Here is a 22,227-nt window from a genome sequence, read left to right on the forward strand (position 1 = left end):
AGGTGTATATATATAAATATATCTTTGAAAGGTGTATATAAAAATAAATATTTTTTTAACATGGGCTAAATAGAATATTATTTCAGTCATAAAAAGGTAACCATTGTGAGAAATTTTTTCTAATCTACATTTAACTCAATACATTAAGTAACACAGTTTTTAACAACATAAATTAGCATAATAAATTAGGAGTTGAATATTGTCATAATTTGTTTAAAATTGAAAGCATTTCATTTTTTTTTTTAATTAAAAAGTTTATACTGTTCTGAAAAGTATATTGAGCAGTAATGAAGAGACAATGAAAGCTTTCATTTTAGAATCTAAAATAAATGAGTTCACAAGAATTGGTTCAGTTTCTGGAATAATTGACAATATAATTTACTTAAATTGTAAATTATCTGATTCAGAGTAATCGGAAAATATCTCTACAATAATTAACTTTCCCTATAGAAACCAATCCAAGCTCAGGGAAAACAATAAAATACATAAAGAAATTCGAGTGTAAAATACTTTTTTTAATAATGACTTTTATCTAGTTACTAATTATAAGGAACTGATTCAAAGTATAAAACATTTTTCAACAAGTCAGACATTACTATGATCTTGCATGTACTAATATGATTACAAAAAATAATCTTATAATAATGCAACAAGAGTGTTAATAAAGAATTACCAGTTAACAGAGAGAAAGTTAAAGACAAGTAAATTTTTTTGAAATATTACATTAAGTAATTTAAGTTCTGAAATTATGTCCTTTAATGTCCCACAGTTGTATCAGCTTATTTCTGATCACCATCTGTGTTATAACTACATTTATTTGGAGCTTGATTCATATATTATTGCAGGCTTAAACATACAACTGTTTAGATGAATTCATGAAAGTTAAGACAATGAGTCTACTGAAGTATTACAGGTTGTGAAGAAACTTTATATAACTTCAAGGAAGTAAAGTAATTTAAATAGGTTCATGAGATAATTTATTTCAGAGGGACAGGAAGATGAGTTTAGACAATTTCAGGCAGGTAAGCTACTCTTCCAATCAAACAGCAATGCTAATTAATCCACTCATATTTCGGTACTTTATGTTGTATCTTAATAGTTACATTACTACAAACAAAGTATACACAATATATTTCTGTAATACCAGTTAAATATTAATAAATTAATATTATTAAATAATATTAGCAAAAGGAGAAAGCCAAAGCAATGTATCCAAAGAGAGAAGCACTTATTCTGCTTATATTATTAGAGAGAGATAGTCTTTTAGAGAGTAGTGGATTGGTTTTTCCTCTATATATACTATTAGTTTATATCTAAATTATTATCATGCACTACAAAGTAAAAAAAATTACTGTAATATGAAAAATTCACTTGTTTTGTATCCTAGAATGTTATTCATTATAAAGTTGATCTGATGATTAATAAATTATAACTTTTATTATTTTAATTATAATAACAACAATATGTTATTATAATAACAACATATTGGCTTTAGAATGCAAATTTTAATGGCTTTATATAATGGCTTTAGAATGCAAATTTAAAAAAAAATGTCTAAAATAAAAGATAGAATTATAATTTAATGTAATAAAGAGACTGTACAAGACTACACTTCATTTACATTCATACATATCGTCCTCTGAACTAATACCTTACGGTAGTTTTGGAGGCTAAACAGAAAAAAATAGCACAGCAGAAACAAAAGTATTAGCATATGGATGTTACAGAATACTATTTGAATATTTATACAATTTAAGAATAACTTATACAATAAATATATTATTTAATTATACTGTCAATTGATCCTGGAGGGAGAAACCACTGATGCACTCATACTTAATGTCAAAATAAATAAGCAGTTTTAGCTCACCTCCAAAACCTTGCTGGTGGGAAATGTTCCTTGGCATTTTCCTATAGATTTCCAAGCACTGGTTGCATAATACAATGTTTCTGGTGAAGTTGCACTACCAGCAAAGTTCAAAAAAGCCTTACACACTTTCTGCAATACACAACAAAACATTAATGCCCAAAATAATAGATAGATTTATCATTATGTTGCAGATGAAAATTTAATATTAAATCATGAATTTTATAATTTTAAAATAAGATAAATAAAAATTAATATTATCAAAAATAAAGTTACTATTAAAATTTATTTCATAATTCAGAAACTTACAAACATATTCATTAATTTACTCCAACAGAGAATTATTAGAAAAAGCTTAAGGTTTGAAAAGATTATTAATAGCAATTTACTAGAAGTCAGTCGTAATGTGTGTCATAAGAGAAAAACATCAATTTCAAAGTTATTACAAACATCTAAAGAAATAAATGTAACTTACTTAGAGCTTATTATTTTCTATATTATGTTGGTTGTTACAGTTTGTTAAAAAAAAACCTTAGAAATTACAGAAAATTTTGTATAAAAAATACCTGGTTTTTATCTGTCTTGCAGCAATGCAATTTTAATGTCTCAAAACTATTTTAAGAGGTAATATGAAAATTAATAATTTTAAGTGCATTTAAGAGTATTACTTGCTACATTAAAATTTCAAATGGCAGCTATTTAAAAAATATATACATAAATGCTATTCAGCTCTCAGTAAAAATAGGAATTTTTCCAATACTAATATACATATTTTAAAATACTACATGGGTTGTGGATGATAGCTTTAATAATATTTCAATTAACATTGGAACGGAGAATGGGTTCTGAAGAAATGTATAATTTCCACTCAAACGTCTGAGAATTTCAACTGTAAGAAAGAGTACAAGTGATTCAGTGCAAAAAGACAGTTTAATAGACAAATCCGAACTTGTTGGAAACCACACTGTTATGGAGATAAAAGGCCATGTTTCTCCAAGTACTACGTAAGCCTGCAGTTCACTATTCTCTCCATTACTTTGCATAAAACGCTTGTCAAGGAAACAGGGTGGTAGCTTGAAGGGGTTTGCTTTGTTTTTACCAGGTTTAAACAGTGGCACGACAATGGCTTCTGACCAGTTGTGTGGGAAAACTTGTTCGGAGAATAAACCATTATAAATGTTCAGTAGATGTTGCAGCGCCAAGTTAGGAAAGTGTGACAGCATACCGAGGCGAATGTTGTCAGGTCCAGGGGAAGTGTCACATGAGTTTTTAAGTGCGTGTGGCAACTCATTGTATAGGAATGGGGCGTCGGTAATTTGCCAACCGAATTACCAATGTTTAATGTTAATACTTCCATCTGTATTTTGTACCTTTGAAAATCATTATTATATGATGAAGTGAGAAACACTGAGCGGAAGGAATTTGCTAAGGTATTTTCCACTGCAGAAGAAGATGAAAGGAGTTTTCCTTCATCAATAAGACCGAGAATACATTGTTTTGGTGATCTGCAAACTGCACAGATCTTTTTCTACATAGTAGACGTGGGAGTAGTGTGTAAGATAGTATTCATGTATTTCATCCATGACTTCCTCTTAAGAGTCCAAGAATACTCAATGGGATACCACTCTGCCCTGCGGTATAAATTTAGATGTTCAGTTGCAGGCCTATGGTTAAATTTGAATAGGGTCTGTCATCGGTTGCTAATAGCATTCTGGCAATCATCATTCCACCATGAAACGGAAGGACGTCTAGGGTAACCCGATGTTTTTTTTCACCTTGTGGTCGACACCGAAAGAAATAATAATTGGCCTGTGATCACTGCTGTGGAAGTCATCACAAACAGACCAATTAGGATTAGGGAGTAAATTCAGTGAGCATACAGAGAGGTCGATGTTGGACAATGTACCAGATGATAAGGACATGAATGTGTGTGACCTATCAATCAGCAGACAAAGGTCCAAGTCTTGACTCATTATATTTATCATATTTCCTTGAGAGAAGCAGAAAGATGAAACCCAGGAAAATATGGTGGGGCATTGGTCTCCTACTATTAACGCTGATGCAATTTTTGAGAGGAGATTTGACATTTCTAGAGCGTTGAACTCAGAGTTCGGTGAGAGATACAAATTGCAGATATGCAATTTGAAAGGAATAGAAACTCCTACAGCAACAGCAGGAATAAGGATGGCTAATAGAATCCTTGTAGACGACACTTCATTCTTCATGAAAATAGCGATTCCACCACTCTCTCTACTGTCTACTAGACAGTTGTATCTCTCACATGTATAGCTTCTGATTCACATGTATTTACTCCTGTCCGCCAAGGTAAAACTTTAGGTACCGGAACTTTCAGAGGGATTAAACTATTGGTTTCACTGGCTGCAACTATCGAATTTTTATTAATTTTAGTAATCTCTGAAATAGTAGCTGTAAGTGAAGAAACTTGATCAACATCTACACAAGCTTCTTTAACTCACTGCAGGATTGACATTGTTGATTATCAGCATTTAAAGGAGTTTTGCTAAATCTCACGGCAGCGAAAAACATATCAGGTTTAACTAAGTTACGAGAGTTGATTAATTTTTTATATTTTCTTCATGCCACTGTAAAGGATAATTTCTGCTCCGAACAGATTCTGATAATTGCTTTCTCTTCTTTAAAAGTTGGGCAATCCCAGAAGCGAACTGTATGTGATCCACTGCAGTTTGCACATTTCTCGTTTTCTTGGCAGTTAGTGTCACTGTGGCCTTCCTTAGCACATCAAACACAGATCTCTGTTTTTGAACAAGATGTTGTAGTGTGTCCATACCTTGGCATTTAAAACATCGCCGTGGATTGAGTATGAATGGTTGTACTCGAACCAATAGATAACCTACTTTTATTTTCTATGGTTGTAACGGAAGATAAGGGAAGGTGTAGGTTCTTCCACTACGTTTTGCCTTTTCATTTTTCGCTTCACCTCCACAACTTCCTGAGTATGAGGCTCACTAGCTATTTCATTAATGTCCATCTCCAGAAGATCCAGGCAAAAGATTACTACTCAGCTAGTATTTAAAGATTTATGGCATGCCATCTTTGTTTATATTACCTATATTGGTAAGGCATAAGAGATATCGGCTCTGTTCGTCACTAAACATCTCAACCAATATTGATCCGTCTCTTAACTTCCAGATGTTTTTTGGTGAACCAACTGAACATGTTATCACATATTTATCAGGAATGGATATTATTATTTATCAGGAAGGAGAGAAAAGGAAAGAAAGCCTCCTTTTGGAGGAAGCCTCCTTCCTGATCGTTCTGAAGAACAATAGATTGTATATTTCTACACAGTGGATGGGATACATCACCATTCACAGTATTTTCTTCATACAGTTTTTATCCACATCAACAACGCCAAGTGAGGTCTTTTCATATGACTAATATTGGTGGTTTTATCAGATGGACCACCAACCATTGTAACATTATTTTGTGGACTAGAAATTTTGGTCCCACAATTACCGGCAATATAATGGACCACTCCAGCAGAGCACAAGCTTACTGGAGCTAGAGCTAAATACAACTAGGTTTACCCTGATGCCCAGAGGATACTGTTCGAGTATCACTACGTAGAGCCATTCACCCATCAGCATGACAGTTCTCACCTTGGGTTACAATCTTGGTACGGTTGTGTTTGTAAGATGTTGCAACACCACCGAGTATAAATGTAAGAAAAAACAGTATAGGATATTGTTGTATAGTTTTGTTGGGGTATATGTTGTAATCTGTGTAGTGTATGTGTAAAATGTGAAGTGTTCTGCAGCTCTGGGTGTAGTGCGAAGAAAAGCTGCAGTAGCTAGGGCTGTGGGGATACCAACCCCCAAAGTCTTAATGAATAAGAATCCCCGTCGGGAAAGTTTTTAGGTGGTTTAATGCATTTTCAGATGACTGGAAGAATCAGTTGTAGATGATCCACGCTCTGGAAGACCGTTAACATAAAAAAGTGATGACAATGTTGAATGAATCAGACTTGATACAGTACGACCTGTTCAAACTGAATATGAACCGCACCACAGTCCATCAAATTTTGACAAACAAATTGGAGATGAAAAACGTTTGTGCAAAATTGGTCTCAAAAAACCTCACTGTTGAACAGAAAAACACAGGATGGAAGTGTGTTATTATCTTCTGGGGCAAACTGAAACTAATCCTGATTTTCTAAAAAATGTTATTACTGCTAATGAATCGTGGATATTTGAGTACAACTCAGAAGCAAAATGCCAGAGCAAGGAATGGCACACTTAAAATTCGCTACGTCCCAAAAAAGCAAAATTAAGCAAATCAAAAATCAAAAACATCTAATTTGTTTCTTCAGTAATGGCATTGCCCATACAGAGTTTTTGCCTACAAGACAGGCTGTAAATCAATATGTTTTTCTGAGAAATTTGTGAATGTCGAAAACAGTTGTCCGTGTAAGACCAGCCATCAAAGACAACTGGATGCTGCATCATGACAATACACCTTGTCAACTGCACTCTCAATTAGAGTTTTTGGCAAAGAAAAACATTCCTGTAGTTCCTCAACCACCTTATTCACCTGACCTGAGTCCCTGTGACTTTATCCTGTTCCCGACTTCAAAAAACCACCTCAAAGGACACTCTTTGGAACAGTAGAAAACGTAAAAAAATGTAATCGACCATCTGAAGGATATTCCGGTTTCTGGTTCCAACATTGCTATGAAGAGTGAGAAAACCATTTGAAGTGTTGCATGGCTTCCCAAGGGAACTATTTCGAAGGTGATGAGTCCATGTATAATTGGATTGTAAATAAAAAGTTTTTCTGAACCAGTCTCATTACTTTATTTACAGATCTCATATAATAATTGAGATCACACTGAATGTGAAAATAGGAGGAGAAAAAATTATGGAGGTAGAAGAATTTTGTTATTTGGGAAGTACAATTACTAAAGATGGACAAAGCAGGAGCGGTATAAAATACCGAATAGCACAAGCGAAACGAGCCTTCAGTAAGAAATATAATTTGTTTACATCAAAAATTAATTTAAATGCCAGGAAAAGATTTTTGAAAGTATATGTTTAGAGTGTCGCTTTATATGGAAGTGAAACTTGGACAATCGGAGTATCTGAGAAGAAGATTAGAAGCTTTTGAAATGTGGTGCTATAGGAGAATGTTAAAAATCAGATGGGTGGATAAAGTGTCAAATGAAGAGGTATTGCGGCAAATAGATGAAGAAAGAAGCATTTGGAAAAATATAGTTAAGAAAAGAGACAGACTTATAGGCCACATACTAAGGCATCTGGGAATAGTCGCTTTAATATTGGAAGGAAAAAATTGTGTAGGCAGGCCACGTTTGGAAGATGCAAAACAAATTGTTAGGGATGTAGGATGTAGAGGGTATACTGAAATGAAACGACTAGCACTAGATAGGGAATCTTGGAGAGCTGCATCAAACCAGTCAAATGACTGAAGACAAAAAAAATATGATCACTATCTAATATACGTTTAGCAAAGTTTGAATTTTCTGGTTTATTATTATTAATACTATCCATGTGTTCTTTTGCATGTATAGAGAATTTACAATTGGTCAAACTGATAAATAACATCACAGTCTTCACAACCCAAACTATATACCCCTTGTTTATCAAAATCAGAATCATTATTATATGATATTTTATTACAATTATTATTAATATATTTATTATTTATTATTAAATAATAATTATTTATATTTTTATTTATTATTTATTATTAACTTATTATTTGTATTATATGCAGGTGTAGTGTTAATTTTTTTATACAAATTTTTAATATTTTGGCTAAATGGAGTGTATTCATTTTTTATATATTTTTTTCTTTTTTATCTGGTAATAATTTTATATTGTTAGTCGTACTAATTTTATTATTTATTCTATTGTATAATTTATTTATAGTATTAATATTATAACTGTTAATAATAGCAATATTTTTAATTATTTCTATTTATTTGTTTAGAGAAACTTATCATGTTTAAGGTAATGTAAAAGTGTTCTAATATTTAAGGTCATGGCTCTATGTAAAAGTGCATTAAAAACATCCATCTTTTGGGACCATGGATGAAATTAATTGTAGTTGATTAATGTATCGTTTTTATAAGGTTTACGATGATCTCTAATTTTATTTTGTTATTTATTTTATTGTTATATAATTACTATATATATATATATATATATATATATATCTTACCGGCCCAATTTCATTTATGTACTGTATATAGCATTTACAGAAATATAAATCATACAATTATTCATTGCTTAATAAATGAAACTGAGCTGGTAAGAGTTTTGTAACTAATTTTTATCTTTTTTGCTTATTATATGGAACGCTTAAACATTGTTTATTATTTATTATTGTACTTCCATTGTCTATTACATACATTTAACATGCATTTTTTTTTAAAGAAAATTCTAAATTAATAACAGATTTTGATAATAGAAATGTAGTGTCTTACCTTTTTTGATATCAGTACCATTATGCTAAAAATAATTTTATTTATATAGCTTATTTTATTTTATTTATATTATTTATACTGCAGCTGATGGATGAACATAGAAAATATAAGAATGCTAGTGATGAAGAAAGTAAAAGGAACTATCGACAATTAAGAAATACTATAAACAGGAAGTGCAAACTAGCAAAAGAAGAGTGGATTAAAGAAAAGTGTTCAGAAGTGAACATTGGTAAAATAGATGGAGCATACAGGAAAGTTAAGAAAAATTTTGGGATACATAAATTAAAATCTAATAATGTGTTAAACAAAGATGGTACACTGATTTATAATATGAAAGGCAAAGTCAATAGGTGGATGTAATATATTGAAGAGTTATATGGAGAAAATGAATTAGAAAATGGTGTTATAGAGAAAGTTGAAGAGGATGAAAGGGGAGACACAATACTGAGATCTACATTTAAGAGAGCACATTAAAAGATTTGAATGGCAGAAAGGCTCCTGGAATAGACTGAATAATTGTAGAATTACTGCGCAGTGCAGGTGAGGAAGCGATTGATAGATTATACAAACTGGTGAGTAATATTTATGAAAAAGGGGAAGTTCCGTCAGACTTCAAAAGAGTGTTATAGTTATGACACCAAAAAAGCAGGAGCAGAAAAATGTGAAGAATACAGAACAATTAGCTTAACTATCCATGCATCAAAAATCTTAACTAGAAATCTGTACAGAAGAATTGAGTGGAGAGTGGAAGAAGTGTTAAGAAAAGAACAATTTGGTTTCAGGAAAAATATAGGGACAAGGGAAGCAATTTTAGGCTTCAGATAAATAGTAGAAGGAAGATTAAAGAAAAACAAACCAATATATTTGGCATTTATAGACCTAGAAAAGGCATTTAATAATGTACACTGGAATAAAATGTTCATAATTTTAAAAAAATTAGGGTTCAAATATAGAGAGAGAAGAACAATTGCTAACATTTACAGGAACCAAACAGCAACAGTAATAATTGAAGAACATAAGAAAGAAGCTGCAATAAGAAAGGGAGTCTGACAAGGATGTTCCCTATCCCCGTTACTTTTTAATCTTTACACAGAACTAGCAGTTAATGACGTTAAAGAACAATTTAGATTCAAAGTAACAGTACAAGGTGAAAAGATAAAGATACTACAATTTGCTGATGATATAGTAATTCTAGCTGAGAGTAAAAAGGATTTAGAAGGAACAATGAACGGCATGGATGAAGTCCTACGCAAGAAAATTAACAAGAACAAAACAAAAGTAATGAAATGTAGTAGAAATATCGAAGATGGACAACTGAATGTGAAAATAGGAAGAGAAAAGATTATGGAGGTAGAAGAATTTTGTTATTTGGGAAGTACAATTACTAAAGATGGACAAAGCAGGAGCGGTATAAAATACTGAGTAGCACGGGCGAAACGAGCCTTCAGTCAGAAATATAATTTGTTTGCATCAAAAATTAATTAAAATGTCAGGAAAAGATTTTTGAGAGTATATGTTTGGAGCATCGCTTTATATGGAAGCGAAACTTGGACGATCGGAGTACCTGAGAAGAAAAGAATAGAAGCTTTTGAAATGTGGTGCTAAGGAGAATGTTAAAAATCAGATGGGTAGATAAAGTGACATATGAAGAAGTGTTGCGGCAAATAGATGAAGAAAGAAGCATTTGGAAAAATATAGTTAAAAGAAGAGACAGACTTATATGCCACATATTAAAGCATCCTTTAATATTGGTCGCTTTAATATTGGAGGGACAGGTAGAAGGAAAAAATTGTCCAGGCAGGCAACGTTTGGAATATGTAAAACAATTTGTTAGGGATGTAGGAAGTAGGGGGTATACCAAAATGAAACGACTAGCACTAGACAGGAATCTTGGAAAGCTGCATCAAACCAGTCAAATGACTGAAGACAAAAAGAAATTTATATTACAGAAATTTTGTTTTTTGAGCAAAAGAAATATCTGCGAGACTCTTTCCATACAATTTACAATTTCATTGTAATTTTTTTTAAATTATATAATAATGATGCTAATTTTGATAAACAAATGGTATATAGTTTTGGTTGTGAAGATTGTAACATATATATCGGTATGACCAATCGTAAATTCTCTATATGTGCAATAGAACACATGGATAGTATTAAAAACAATAACTAGAAAATTCTAACTTTGCTACACATATATTAGATAATGGTTATACATACAATTCCAATACTTTTATGAAAATTTTACACATTTCTTATAATTATTATGACATCTAATTTAGAAAAATATCACACTTACAGTAACCATAATCTAATTAATGAGAAAAACATTTTTAAAGACTTATATAGATAGAATTGTTTAAACGCCCAGAATATAGATAAAGAGATAATAATTTAAATAAAATATTATTCTTACACCATGGTTCCTGTTAATTTCATTTTATTCCAGCAAATTACACTGTACACTTCAGTATAATGATAACCAACAAACAATCATGATTGCTTAATCATTTTAATTTTTTGACTTTATTTTATTCTCCTGACAATGGTCTAAAAACTGACAGATCTAGATTCACATTTAATTTGCTGGTAAGGTATAAATGTTGTTATAATTATATGGCCAGGGGTGGAGGTTAAGTCAATAGTGCACAGGAATACTTATGCACCTAATTACATAGATAAAAAAACATGGATTTTCACTTTTTTAATAAAAAAATCCCGATATTACAGATGATCATTTTTTAATTTATGTTCTAATATTACTTATTTCAAAACTAATATATATTACTGGGATAAAGATTTAAATTTTTTGTAATAACTCACTACATCAAAGTAATGGCTGAAACAGACTGGAATTTAATAAAAAAAAGGGACTTTCATCATCCCTTTTCAATATGTGTAAATTATTTAAAACTGTTTGATTAGTGTTATGAAGTTTGGCAATTACATTTACAACAGAGCATAAAAATCTTTAACTGGATAAAAAATATAACAAAAACTACACTTCGATTTAATAAATATCTAACATTATTTTTTCTAACAACTCAGAATTTTAATGGCTCAGAAATTAAGTGCTTTCTTTTGTTAGTCAATCTTTTGTTTTTGGAATATTGCAGCCCTGTTTCAATAAAAAAGATATGTGAATTAATATAACAGCAAAAGACTGATTGTTTAATAGTGTTTATGGTGCAAAATAAAGTATTTATGAGGGCAGAAATAATATAGCCTTGATCTTGCAGTTTACAATGTAAAACTAGTCTCTGATTAAAAATACAAATATTTGTTAGCTGGAGAAGATGAAAAAAATGCAACTGAAATTGTTTATGTTTTAATCAATTGTCACACCACTGGTATTAAATATTTTACACTATATATTTTGAGTATGTTACAAACAAATCTTCTAGCAATAACACATTTCACTATAGAACTGTTTACTCGGTCAGCTCCTGACTGTAAGATATGGAAAGGTACATTCATCGTCACTCCATTAAAAGGATCTTAAAGTAGTAATGCTCACAGAATGGAGCTATTCCATTATGCGAGTTTATTTAGGAAGATAGTATTTACTTGAGCAAGTATTTACCTGAACTAATTTTTATTTTATTATAATTTTTTTTTTATAAATATATCTTTTTAAGTTCCAAGATATAAAACGTATGACTACAAATATGTTTCTCTATAAACAACAGATAGCTGATAAACTTTCAGTAAAACATAAGTCAATAAATAATTGAGTAATTGGTTATTTCTTTTGCCGATTCCCCTCTGAATTGCCTAATGACATAAATTCTGAGTCTCTTCCTATAAACTCTTACTAGGAGATTTATACTCTTGTCATCATTTCCATTTACAAATTAAAAATTAAACCTCATTTAAAATTTACTTACAATAAAAACTGAGGGAGGAGAGAATACTGTCAACTAGGACCTAGTCAAGTGTATTACAATTACTCTCACATCATAATCTAAAACAAATAATTAGGCTTCCTACAATAAAATTATGTTAAAGAGAAACTTTAGGTATTGATAGGTGGCTTAAATGACTGTACCTAACTAGTCATTCAAATAAAAATTTTGCTGATAACAGGGTCCACCTTCACAAGAGCAGTTTTCTCAACTTTACTGATGAAAACTGAACAAAGCATAACTTCACTGAAAATTTCACACAAACTGGCAGTGCAGTTCACACCACAAAGCCTCACTCCATTAAAGAAACCAGTTTTCCCCCAGCGTTGAACCACCCTTGTAGTACCAGTCTCTAATCCTTCCAAAAATAGGCAATCAATACATACAATATTAATTTGACTGGACCATCCTCTGCTTACAGAAAATTTAACTTATATAATTTAGCTTAACTTCCTCAAATACTAGCCTAACTAGCCAAATACTATGGTTGGAGGGAATACCTAGACGACTGTCACTCTTTTAAACAGGTAGCATACCAATCTTCCAAGTACAATACCATATTCAAATGCAGGCTTTCCATTACGTGATATGTTATGTTAATTGTTCCATTTTTCTAGAGAAAGAGCTTGAAACCGCTTCTTCTGGGAGTATAGCCCAATGCAACAAAATTTAGAATGGCAATGACATAAGCTACACTTCTCCAGTATTTCAAAGTTCCTCAGTGATTCTCATAATATTTGTAGTTTCTGCTTCCTTCACAGTTTCAATACAACAGCCTGCATCTTCACAATTGTATCTGCTGGGAGAACCTTACCCAGAATGATAGTAGCCTCAAAGGAATATGCGTCAAATAAAATAGTTCATATTGTATGGGCCTGTGCTGAATACTTCTAAATTTAGAATAACTTTTATTTTAATCTAACATTCTATCACAAACCACACCCAATGAAGAACCTACACTTTTGAAAACTTCCTAGTATAGCATCCAAAAGACTACATAAAAAAGATCCCACTCTACTAGTTACTCTTTTTCATTTTTACATTATCAAGGCAGCATCTGTTGCTACTTAGATAATATGATTGCTGAAAAGCAATTTATCATCCAATAACATCCTGCCATAACACCTTATAGACTAGAAGTAGTTCCTTTATATTTAAGGAGATTTAACCCAAAGCTTAATTTTTTCATATCTTTGAGAAGCATATACTTTGCCTTAGGAATAAACATATTTATATTTTGCAGTTCATTCAACCCTTCAAAAATGCTAAAGCCATTTGCTCTCAGTTCTAAAAATGTAAACATGAGTTACCATGTATTTGAGAAAGCAGTCAACTGCATAAGCTTGAATAATAATGCCTTCTGGGAGCAGAAGCCCCATGAGGTCATCAAATTCACGGTTAAAGATCAAAATACTTATATTTATGAAGTTCCTCTAGTGATGGATTTTTGCACAGCAGCTGTATGGTTTTAATTAAGTATTTCTATTAATCACGTAATCGCTGACAATGACCTGGAAAGCATTGGGAACAGGAATGATTCAAGACAAATTCCAAAACAAGGGAAAAAATGCTGCCTCAATATCAATAAAAACTGCCAAAATATATTTATAGTTGTCCATCCTGTAGTCTACCAGCCCAGTCAAGCACCTTGGAACACTCTCCAAGCAGTTTATTGATGATCAGCACTGCTGGAGGTAAACTCCTTCAAAGTGCTGTTCTGGGAATCCATCCAGTATATTCTGTTGTTTATTCATTTGTCCAAACTATGGAAATGTCCTAATAAAAACAAAACTTGTTAAAAAATGTACCAATAATGAAATTTTGAGTGAAAACTCATTAGCTTTTTTACCTCAGTTGATAAATTTTTCTATGCCATATTTTAATTTGTTTATAAATAAATAATGCACCATAATCAGGCTATGACTATAATGTGCATACTAGGTATCTCCAATAATACCTAATATGATATAAGGATACTTTCAATAAATATACAGTTATGAATGTATTCTTATGTTGTAAACAAAGCAAGTGTATGCTAACTGTGTTTAGTAATTATTAAAACAATGCATTTGAAAAGTTGCTGTGCAGTATGCTTTAGAATTATGTGGTGCATTCTGTTCTTTGGCATTAAGTATGGTGCCCTGTGGGTTTGTTGGGTATTGCTCAGTAGTAAACCAAGACATCATTTGTTGAGCTGTGACTGAATGTCCTTAGTTTAGTTTCGTTCATTGGAATCAATAATTGAAAGAAACATAATGGTTTTTTCAATAGAGGAACAGATTTTTCTCATTGAACATGTCTTTCGTTAAGGTGACAAGTATACAGATTTAGTGAAGCACAAGTTTTCTGAAATTTTTTTACATATTCCTGTTTCTCATCACAATGCAATTCAAACTCTTATCAAAAAATTTTAGGCAACAGGCTCTGTTGAAGATGCTGATTGAATTGAAAAACCACTTAAACTTAATTAACAGAAGCTGCTTCTGTTAATTAAGTTATTAATCCATATTAAGTTATTTACCCATAGCATTTCAAATGCTATGGATGAAAGTCAATCAAAATCAATGCATAAGTTAGCACAGCAGCAAGATATTGGATTTGCTACCGCATATAAAACTATAAGAAAAGACTGAAAGTATTTCCCTATAAAGTAATGAGTGTTCTAGAACTGAAACCTACAGATCATGCCAAAAGACTAAATTAATATCAATGGTTTAAACATTTTATTGACCAAAATTCAGTAAGTAACCTTGACATTACGTTTTTTACAGATGAAGTCTGGTTTCATCTGGGAGTGTATATTAATTCACAAAATACATGACTGTGGCCAACAATTAACCCCCATGAATTACACTAACAATCTTTACATGTGAAGGTTGGAATATGGGTCAGTGTGAAGAAAATGGACACTGTGGGTCATATCTTTTTTGAAAATACATCATTATTGTGTTGTTTTAACAAACTTCATTAATCAGTTAACAGAAGTGGAAATCAATTATGGTTGGTTACAAGATGGTGTCATAGCACACACAGCTAAGAAGCCAATGACTTTTTTAGGAAATGTCTTTGGTAAACGAATAATTTTGAGGAGTTTGTGGCCTGCATGATTGCCCGATCTGATTTTCCTGATTACTTTCTACGAGAAGCAACGAAAAAAAGCAGTGTATTGCAGCAGACCATGCAAGATTGAGGAACTAAAAACTGCAATAGTGGCATACATATGAGGCATCATGCCAGGACATCAGCTGGTTATTATTTGAAAACTAACTGAAATGTGTGCAGTGTTTTACTGATGTTGGAGGAGATCATTTTCAGCACCTTTTATAAACTAATCAAGTTACTGTCATATCTGTTTTTTTTTTTAAATAATGAAATAAAAATACAGAGTAAAATTAAGAAAGATTTGTCATTACACTTCCATAATTCCAAAAATAATACATTACATCACAGTCCATTTTTTAATGGTATTTCACAAGGGAATAATTAAAATAAAAATTACCTAATAAGGTTTACTATACATACAGATCAGAAAAACTAGAAAATATAATAATACAGTATGTGTATGTAATTTTACCTCAGTTTCAGGTATAGGAACTCCTAATAATTTATATCCAAGCACAGCATAATGTAATGATGGAATATCATTAAGATCAAATATAAAGACATTTTTTAAGCGTTCTCTATCAGCCACTGACAAATATGAAGTAGTTGTGGATGCTGCATACAGGCTAGCAATGGTGGTAATGAGCACTAATAACCTACCTGTAAAAATACAAAGAAAATTATATTTTTTATTGATACATACACACAGAGTATATAAAAAGGTCATGCAAAATAAAAATTGCCTACGTGTTTCTAAAATTAATGCAAGAAAAACATTCATATAAACATACGTAAAAAAAAAACACCTTTTATTATCTGTCCAGAATTTTGTTTTTTTAAATATAGAATTTATCTCCAGAACAAACAGGGTTATTTTAATCAAATTTAACATATCTTTCTGAACTAAAATTCTAAATGGAATAAATAAATAGTTTTATATTCAGTTTCAAAATTGCAGTCACTTAATTTTTCACTTAGTAACAGCTCAAGAACTATAAGTGTTAGTAAGTAGACTAATTGTTCATTAGCTAAAATTTTGATGTTTTATCGAGAACAAAATGGCATTTTGTTTTTTTCAAACAAACAAATTATAATGAAAAATGACTAAATTTTATTCATTCTATATTTGATCATATCAGTCAATACTTCTCAAATAGTTAATATAATTTACATACTGCTAATCCAGTGAGGTTATCTACTGCAGTCTTCTTCTCCACTTAAGTCAAAATTACTTGACTTGGTCTATTTTGACTTAAGTCAAAATTACTTGAATCGGTTGTTTTATGAAACTCATAGCATATTTGTGAACTTAAAACTACAGCTAACATTCTTGTATTGAGAGAAAGTAGCAACACATCTTGTAATTGAGTAGTGTGTACTATTGTGATTATTTCTGAAAATTTTGATAGTGCTGATACTTCTAAAAGTTTAGAAAGTTGAGTTTATATGTAGGATAGGAATGAATTACTGGATAATATGACTTCTTTCTACCAATGATATGTCAATTGCAGTACATCATTCCTTCAACTGTATTATTAGTAATGCTGACATTAATTCAGATACCCTATATAGAGCTACTGTGAATCTGTATGATTACAGTTTTTAAACTTTGACGAGTAACATTTTTCAAAAAAGTATGGCAAATCTGCGGTGCAAACGCAGGAAAAGACTGATATACAATTTATGAATGAAAAGGCAAATGGATTTGCTTCCTACATTTATTCACAATGTAGACAGCCCAGTAGTAAAGTGCTTGTCAAAACTCACAATCCAGTCAAGTGAGACTGGCCTATTTGAACAACTGACAAATTATTATAATAAATTAAGGCCCGTTTCCACACCTGAATTAGAGAAATGGGTTTTGCATATGATTAAACAGGATCCAGGTTCATCAAGTAGAAGAATCACTGGTCGGAAGGTATTCACAACCATCACACGAAATATTTTCCACAACCAGTTACTGTAGTGTATCATTTTCAGCAAGCTCAAACTGTAATTTATTTCCAAAGCAGGACTGACTTCTGTCAATGACTAATAAACAAGCATGTTCATAACACTATGTTTTTATATAATATTCTATTTACAGATGAAACATCATTTATTTGGGAGCAATAAACAATTTTTAAAACAACTATTTCTCGCCAGAGGAAAGTCCACATGCTACTTGCATTTCAAGGCATAATATCTCTTTGGTCAATGATTTGACAGGTATCTTTGGAGATATGCTGTCTCGCCCTTAAATCTTGTCAAACTGATTGACTGGAGAAGCATAGCACAGATCACTAACCACAATATTTCAGAAATAATCTCAATATATCTTAGAATAAATTCCTGTAAAAAATGTATAACAAATATGGTTCATCCATGTTAATGTTCCTATAAACTCTACGATTAAGTCAGAGTTAATAATTGTTTACTTGATTAGTGGGCTTTCTTTCTTTTCTTTTTCCTGTTTAGCCTCCGATAACTACCATTTAAACAATACTTCAGAGGATGAATGAGGATGATATGTATGAGTGTGAATGAAGTGTAGTCTTTCTACATTCTCAGTTTGACCATACCTGAGATGTGTGGTTAATTGAAACCCAACCACCAAAGAACACCAGTATCCACAATCTAGTATTCAAGTCTGTGTAAAAATAGCTGGCTTTACTAGGACTTGAACGCTGAAACTCTCGACTTCCAAATCAGCTGATTCAGGAAGACACGTTCACCACTAGACAAACCCGGTGGGTCTGATTAGTGGGCTGGGCAAGGTCATACAGCTTGCCTCCCCATCACCAGATTTAAATCTATTGTACATTTACCTATGTGCACATTTTGACATGATTATGTCAAACAAATCCAGATGAATTGAGAACTAAGCTAATTGTTCTAAACAAATAACAGTAATACCTGGAATGTTGAACCCCAATGCTCAGACGGACTTGTTTCTAATAATGAAGATTTTCAATATGATATAAGAAATTGGCTAACATGTCTTCCTTTTTATGTTTTAATGAGTACTGATACTTAAATTTTATAACATGACATATGGCATGAATGAAAAAAGCTGCCTAAAGGCAAAATATTCATCATTGAATTTACAAGTTATCTATAACTGTTAATCAATATTTTACTGAAAACATTTTAAGTCTTCCCTTTTTTGATAAAAAAAAGAAGGTAAGATTCCCAGATTCACCAATTTATATTGTGTAACTTAATACTACGCAATGTTAAAACTGAAATTAATCTTTGGTAACTTCTTTTTGCATGGGTTATGTACCTTGTAAATTACAGAGTAACCACACCCAGAATTTTATTATTTTGCACCATACATGTGTAATAAATATTATTTGGTGACTAAATAAACAATCTTCAGTTAAAGTTGATGAAGAATAAGATTAGATTTGCTTAAGGACAAATTGGGCAGGAGTCTTGAATTGTGACTTCATCAGACAAATAACAGTAAGTTTGTTAAATTTATAAATTACTTATAAACCTGTCTAACTTAACCTAACCTTAACTCAAACCTAATTAAACTCAATTAAATTACAATTAAACAAAGTTATTTACTCTATAAATAACATTTATATTACACATTTACAACAAAAAAAACCCACAACCTAAGCTTAATTCATTTAATCTAATCTTAAGTGAATCTAATATCATTCTTAACCTAATTATTTAGTCTGAAAATAATGTATATTATACTTGTACAAGGCTGAATTACAAAATTTTTGAAGGGAGTACTGTTTAATTACAAGGGACATAACTTGGGTGAAAGGCGTTTGACAAATAGTTTCAATTGTTACAATAATCTAGGTCCTAAATAGGGTAAAATCCAAATTTCATCAAAATCAAGGAAGAGTCTGAAACTGTACATAATTACCCAATTATTGTGTATTATATTGATAATTTTTTGCTAAGGCTTCCACACATTTTAACAAATAAAATAAAATACACTCAGCACTCATATTGTTAAAACTGCATGTAGTAAAAATGGGCTAACATATAAAGATCATATATGTTTACACATATATGATTACATATGTATAATCAGATTTTCATATATGATTACACATTGTGTAATAAGTCAACAAGATGTACTGGCTTATTATTTTATTTCTACCTTTGGTAATTCTCTAATATTATTGTATCATTTTCAATTTGCTTACTACCAAAATATGTTGTCTCTTTGAAGTTTAGCAGCAGAAAATTACATAAATTGAAAGTCACAAATCATCATAAGTCAACCACTGGGTTTTTTAAATGTCAATTTTGTGACATGGTTTCTCATTAATAGACAACTATCATTTCCTAGTGGAATGGTTTGCTCTTCAGATAAAATTAGTTTCTGTGTAATATTTGTGAAAATACAATAAACAAGTTTTATAAAATCATCCAATATTTTTTTTTTACATTTCCCTGCAAGTTTTACAGTGAAGTGAAGTGTCAAAACTGAGATAAATACATGAAATTAAAAGAACAAAGACAAGGTTTTCAGTATTTTAATTAACTGTAACAAGTTAGTCATGTTAACCAGTAAAATGAAGGTAGGTAGGTACAAATCGGACACAAAAATTGTCTTCTTGTGCCAGTTGCAATCCATGATCATGATACGCTATTACCTATCATTCATAAACATATATGCTCTGGAACTAATATCATTTCAGCTTGCTAGAAAACATACAACTGCCTTCAGTTTTAAAGATACTAGCAACTTACTGTCAACCATAGCTACAATTTTTTAAATCCTGATTCAGGTGCACACACTCAGCACATTGAAAGATTGTGGGGAGAAGTGAAAGGTAATATATCAAAATACAGCAACATCAAATACCACCTCATAGGGCACGAGGCAGAATATATACCCAAGAGAAAATATATAACTACAGTAAGAAAAAAAATTCACTACTTATTTAAAACTAATGTACAAGTCTAAAACTGTAACCCTATGATGGAAGAACAACCACATGTCAGCGATAACATATTTCATTAAAGCCTGCTAGCAATTAGCTATTTATTAAACTGTGTTACTGGTCTTGCTTGAAAACTAAACAGATATACAATAACTGAAAAGTTCCCAAATACATCAAACAAAAATAAAACAGATCATACCTCAATTTACAAAATGAATCCCTTCAAATCAGATAATTTCTTTAAACCGAGACTTACATTTACATGAGTAATACAAAAAACCACACACAATGGAAAATAAGGTCTTTCCATACAAAACATAAAAAAATTATAAACCATGCATTAAAATATTAAAAAATAAACCATACCAAAACAAGGGGGACTGTGATTTATTGAACATAAAGAAAAAAACAAGAATTTATTATAATTCCCGTTTTCATAGTTTATTCTTCAAATTTGTAGTTTATTATAACTATAAATTAACCTATTTACATACTTCAAGAACGATCTAAATAAGTATGATGACTTCTTTCAAACAATGGACAAAACAGTAGATTAACGCAAAAGTATAATACCTCCAATGAGTACAAATTTTCTAACCAAGAAATAAACACTAACACCACGACTTCATTACAGTGCTGAAATTAAAAATCTGCAAAAATGAAAATCAGTTCGATTTACACAAAAATTAGTTTTTTTAAGTGTTAAAGGTAAAGATTTTTAACAAACAAAAAACACACTAACACATAACCATCAAACAACTTCAACTGACATAAATAAAACTCACAAAATACCGATTTAGTTCAAACGAGTAAAATGCAACTTATAAGATATATTTGATGAAAAAAACAATAAACAGTAATAAAAGGTGTTTAATATTAAAGAAATACTTACTCCACATTTTAGTAATAGACACGTCATTAAAACCGGCATTTAACATTCGTTAGTGTCGATATGTCGAAGATACCACGTTCAATTACTTTACACGTTACCGACGAACGATATCATACCGAAACATCCATTCGACTGTGATTGTTAAAATAGTTTATATTAGCCGATTAAAACTTAAAACTAAAATAAAACTAGAGAGATTTAACTATCTAAACCACTTTCCGTACATTTTTGGTAGGGAGTAATTTCAGATTATTCAAAATCAGGTAAAAGTAGAGTAAAAATTTCGGGATAATTTTATAGTATGAAATATTTTTAGAATGTTCATATGTTAAAAAACCGCCACTGGCTTTTTATTAATTTGAGAAGCGGGATTATAATTAACAAAAATCGTGAATGGAAAATAATTCATTCACTATTTATATACCACATGCAAACGTAAGAGGAGGGAATTTCTATACTTTCAAAATTATATGCACTTTTGTGTAAACTTATTTGAAAGAGACTGTAAAAGTATTCGTTTTTCACTCTTTCAGCAATTATAGCTACATGTGAACAACTGTATTAAAACGTTACACAGAAAAGTACAGAGGAATATATAATCCCATTTAGGAATTAAAAAGGTTCAAAATCATGTCCCACCATTCTATTTTTTGTTTACAAACATGCGCTCCTGTACCATATACAAACAATTTAATGTATTGCATAATTTTACTGCTCTAGTAAATAAAGAATTTAGAACTCATAATAATAATAATATATAATTCAGAATAATGAATTTATTCTGTAAGTTTAATAGATTTCTAACATAAATTTTCATAAGCTATCTGTTCTCAAAGTGATAAGAATTTGATTATCTTTATTTATTACATTACAAATTCAATTTGCTACTGCCAATCGGCTACTTTGGGTCACTTTTTCATGTTTTCACTAATTTTTCTGTAATTAAAAAATATAATATATGAATTTTCAATGTCCAAATTGAGTTTTAACCAATTAACATGGTATAAAAAAATAAACTGTATTTTTTTAAAAAGATATTTTATTTCTTTTTCAGTTCTTACTATTTTTAAAGTTTT

At 30.8% G+C, this 22,227-nt stretch overlaps 1 protein-coding gene across 2 annotated transcripts in view; it reads right to left on the reverse strand.

Moving 5' to 3' along the window:
* OstDelta (oligosaccharide transferase delta subunit) overlaps positions 1–21,306 on the reverse strand; it is an 85,035-nt gene extending 63,729 nt beyond the window's left edge. For both annotated transcript variants that reach the window (XM_075373535.1, XM_075373524.1), the window contains exons 1-3: positions 21,152–21,306; positions 15,831–16,018; positions 1,871–1,999 (exon numbers count right to left, since the gene is read on the reverse strand). In XM_075373535.1, coding sequence (XP_075229650.1) covers positions 1,871–1,999; positions 15,831–16,018; positions 21,152–21,197 — 363 coding nt within the window. In that variant the 5' untranslated portion in view covers positions 21,198–21,306. The remainder of the gene's footprint in view (positions 1–1,870; positions 2,000–15,830; positions 16,019–21,151) is intronic.
* Between the last annotated feature and the right edge of the window lie 921 nt (positions 21,307–22,227).

This window comes from Lycorma delicatula, chromosome 1 (genome assembly GCF_047948215.1).
Source record: "Lycorma delicatula isolate Av1 chromosome 1, ASM4794821v1, whole genome shotgun sequence".
Classification (NCBI taxonomy): domain Eukaryota; kingdom Metazoa; phylum Arthropoda; class Insecta; order Hemiptera; family Fulgoridae; genus Lycorma; species Lycorma delicatula.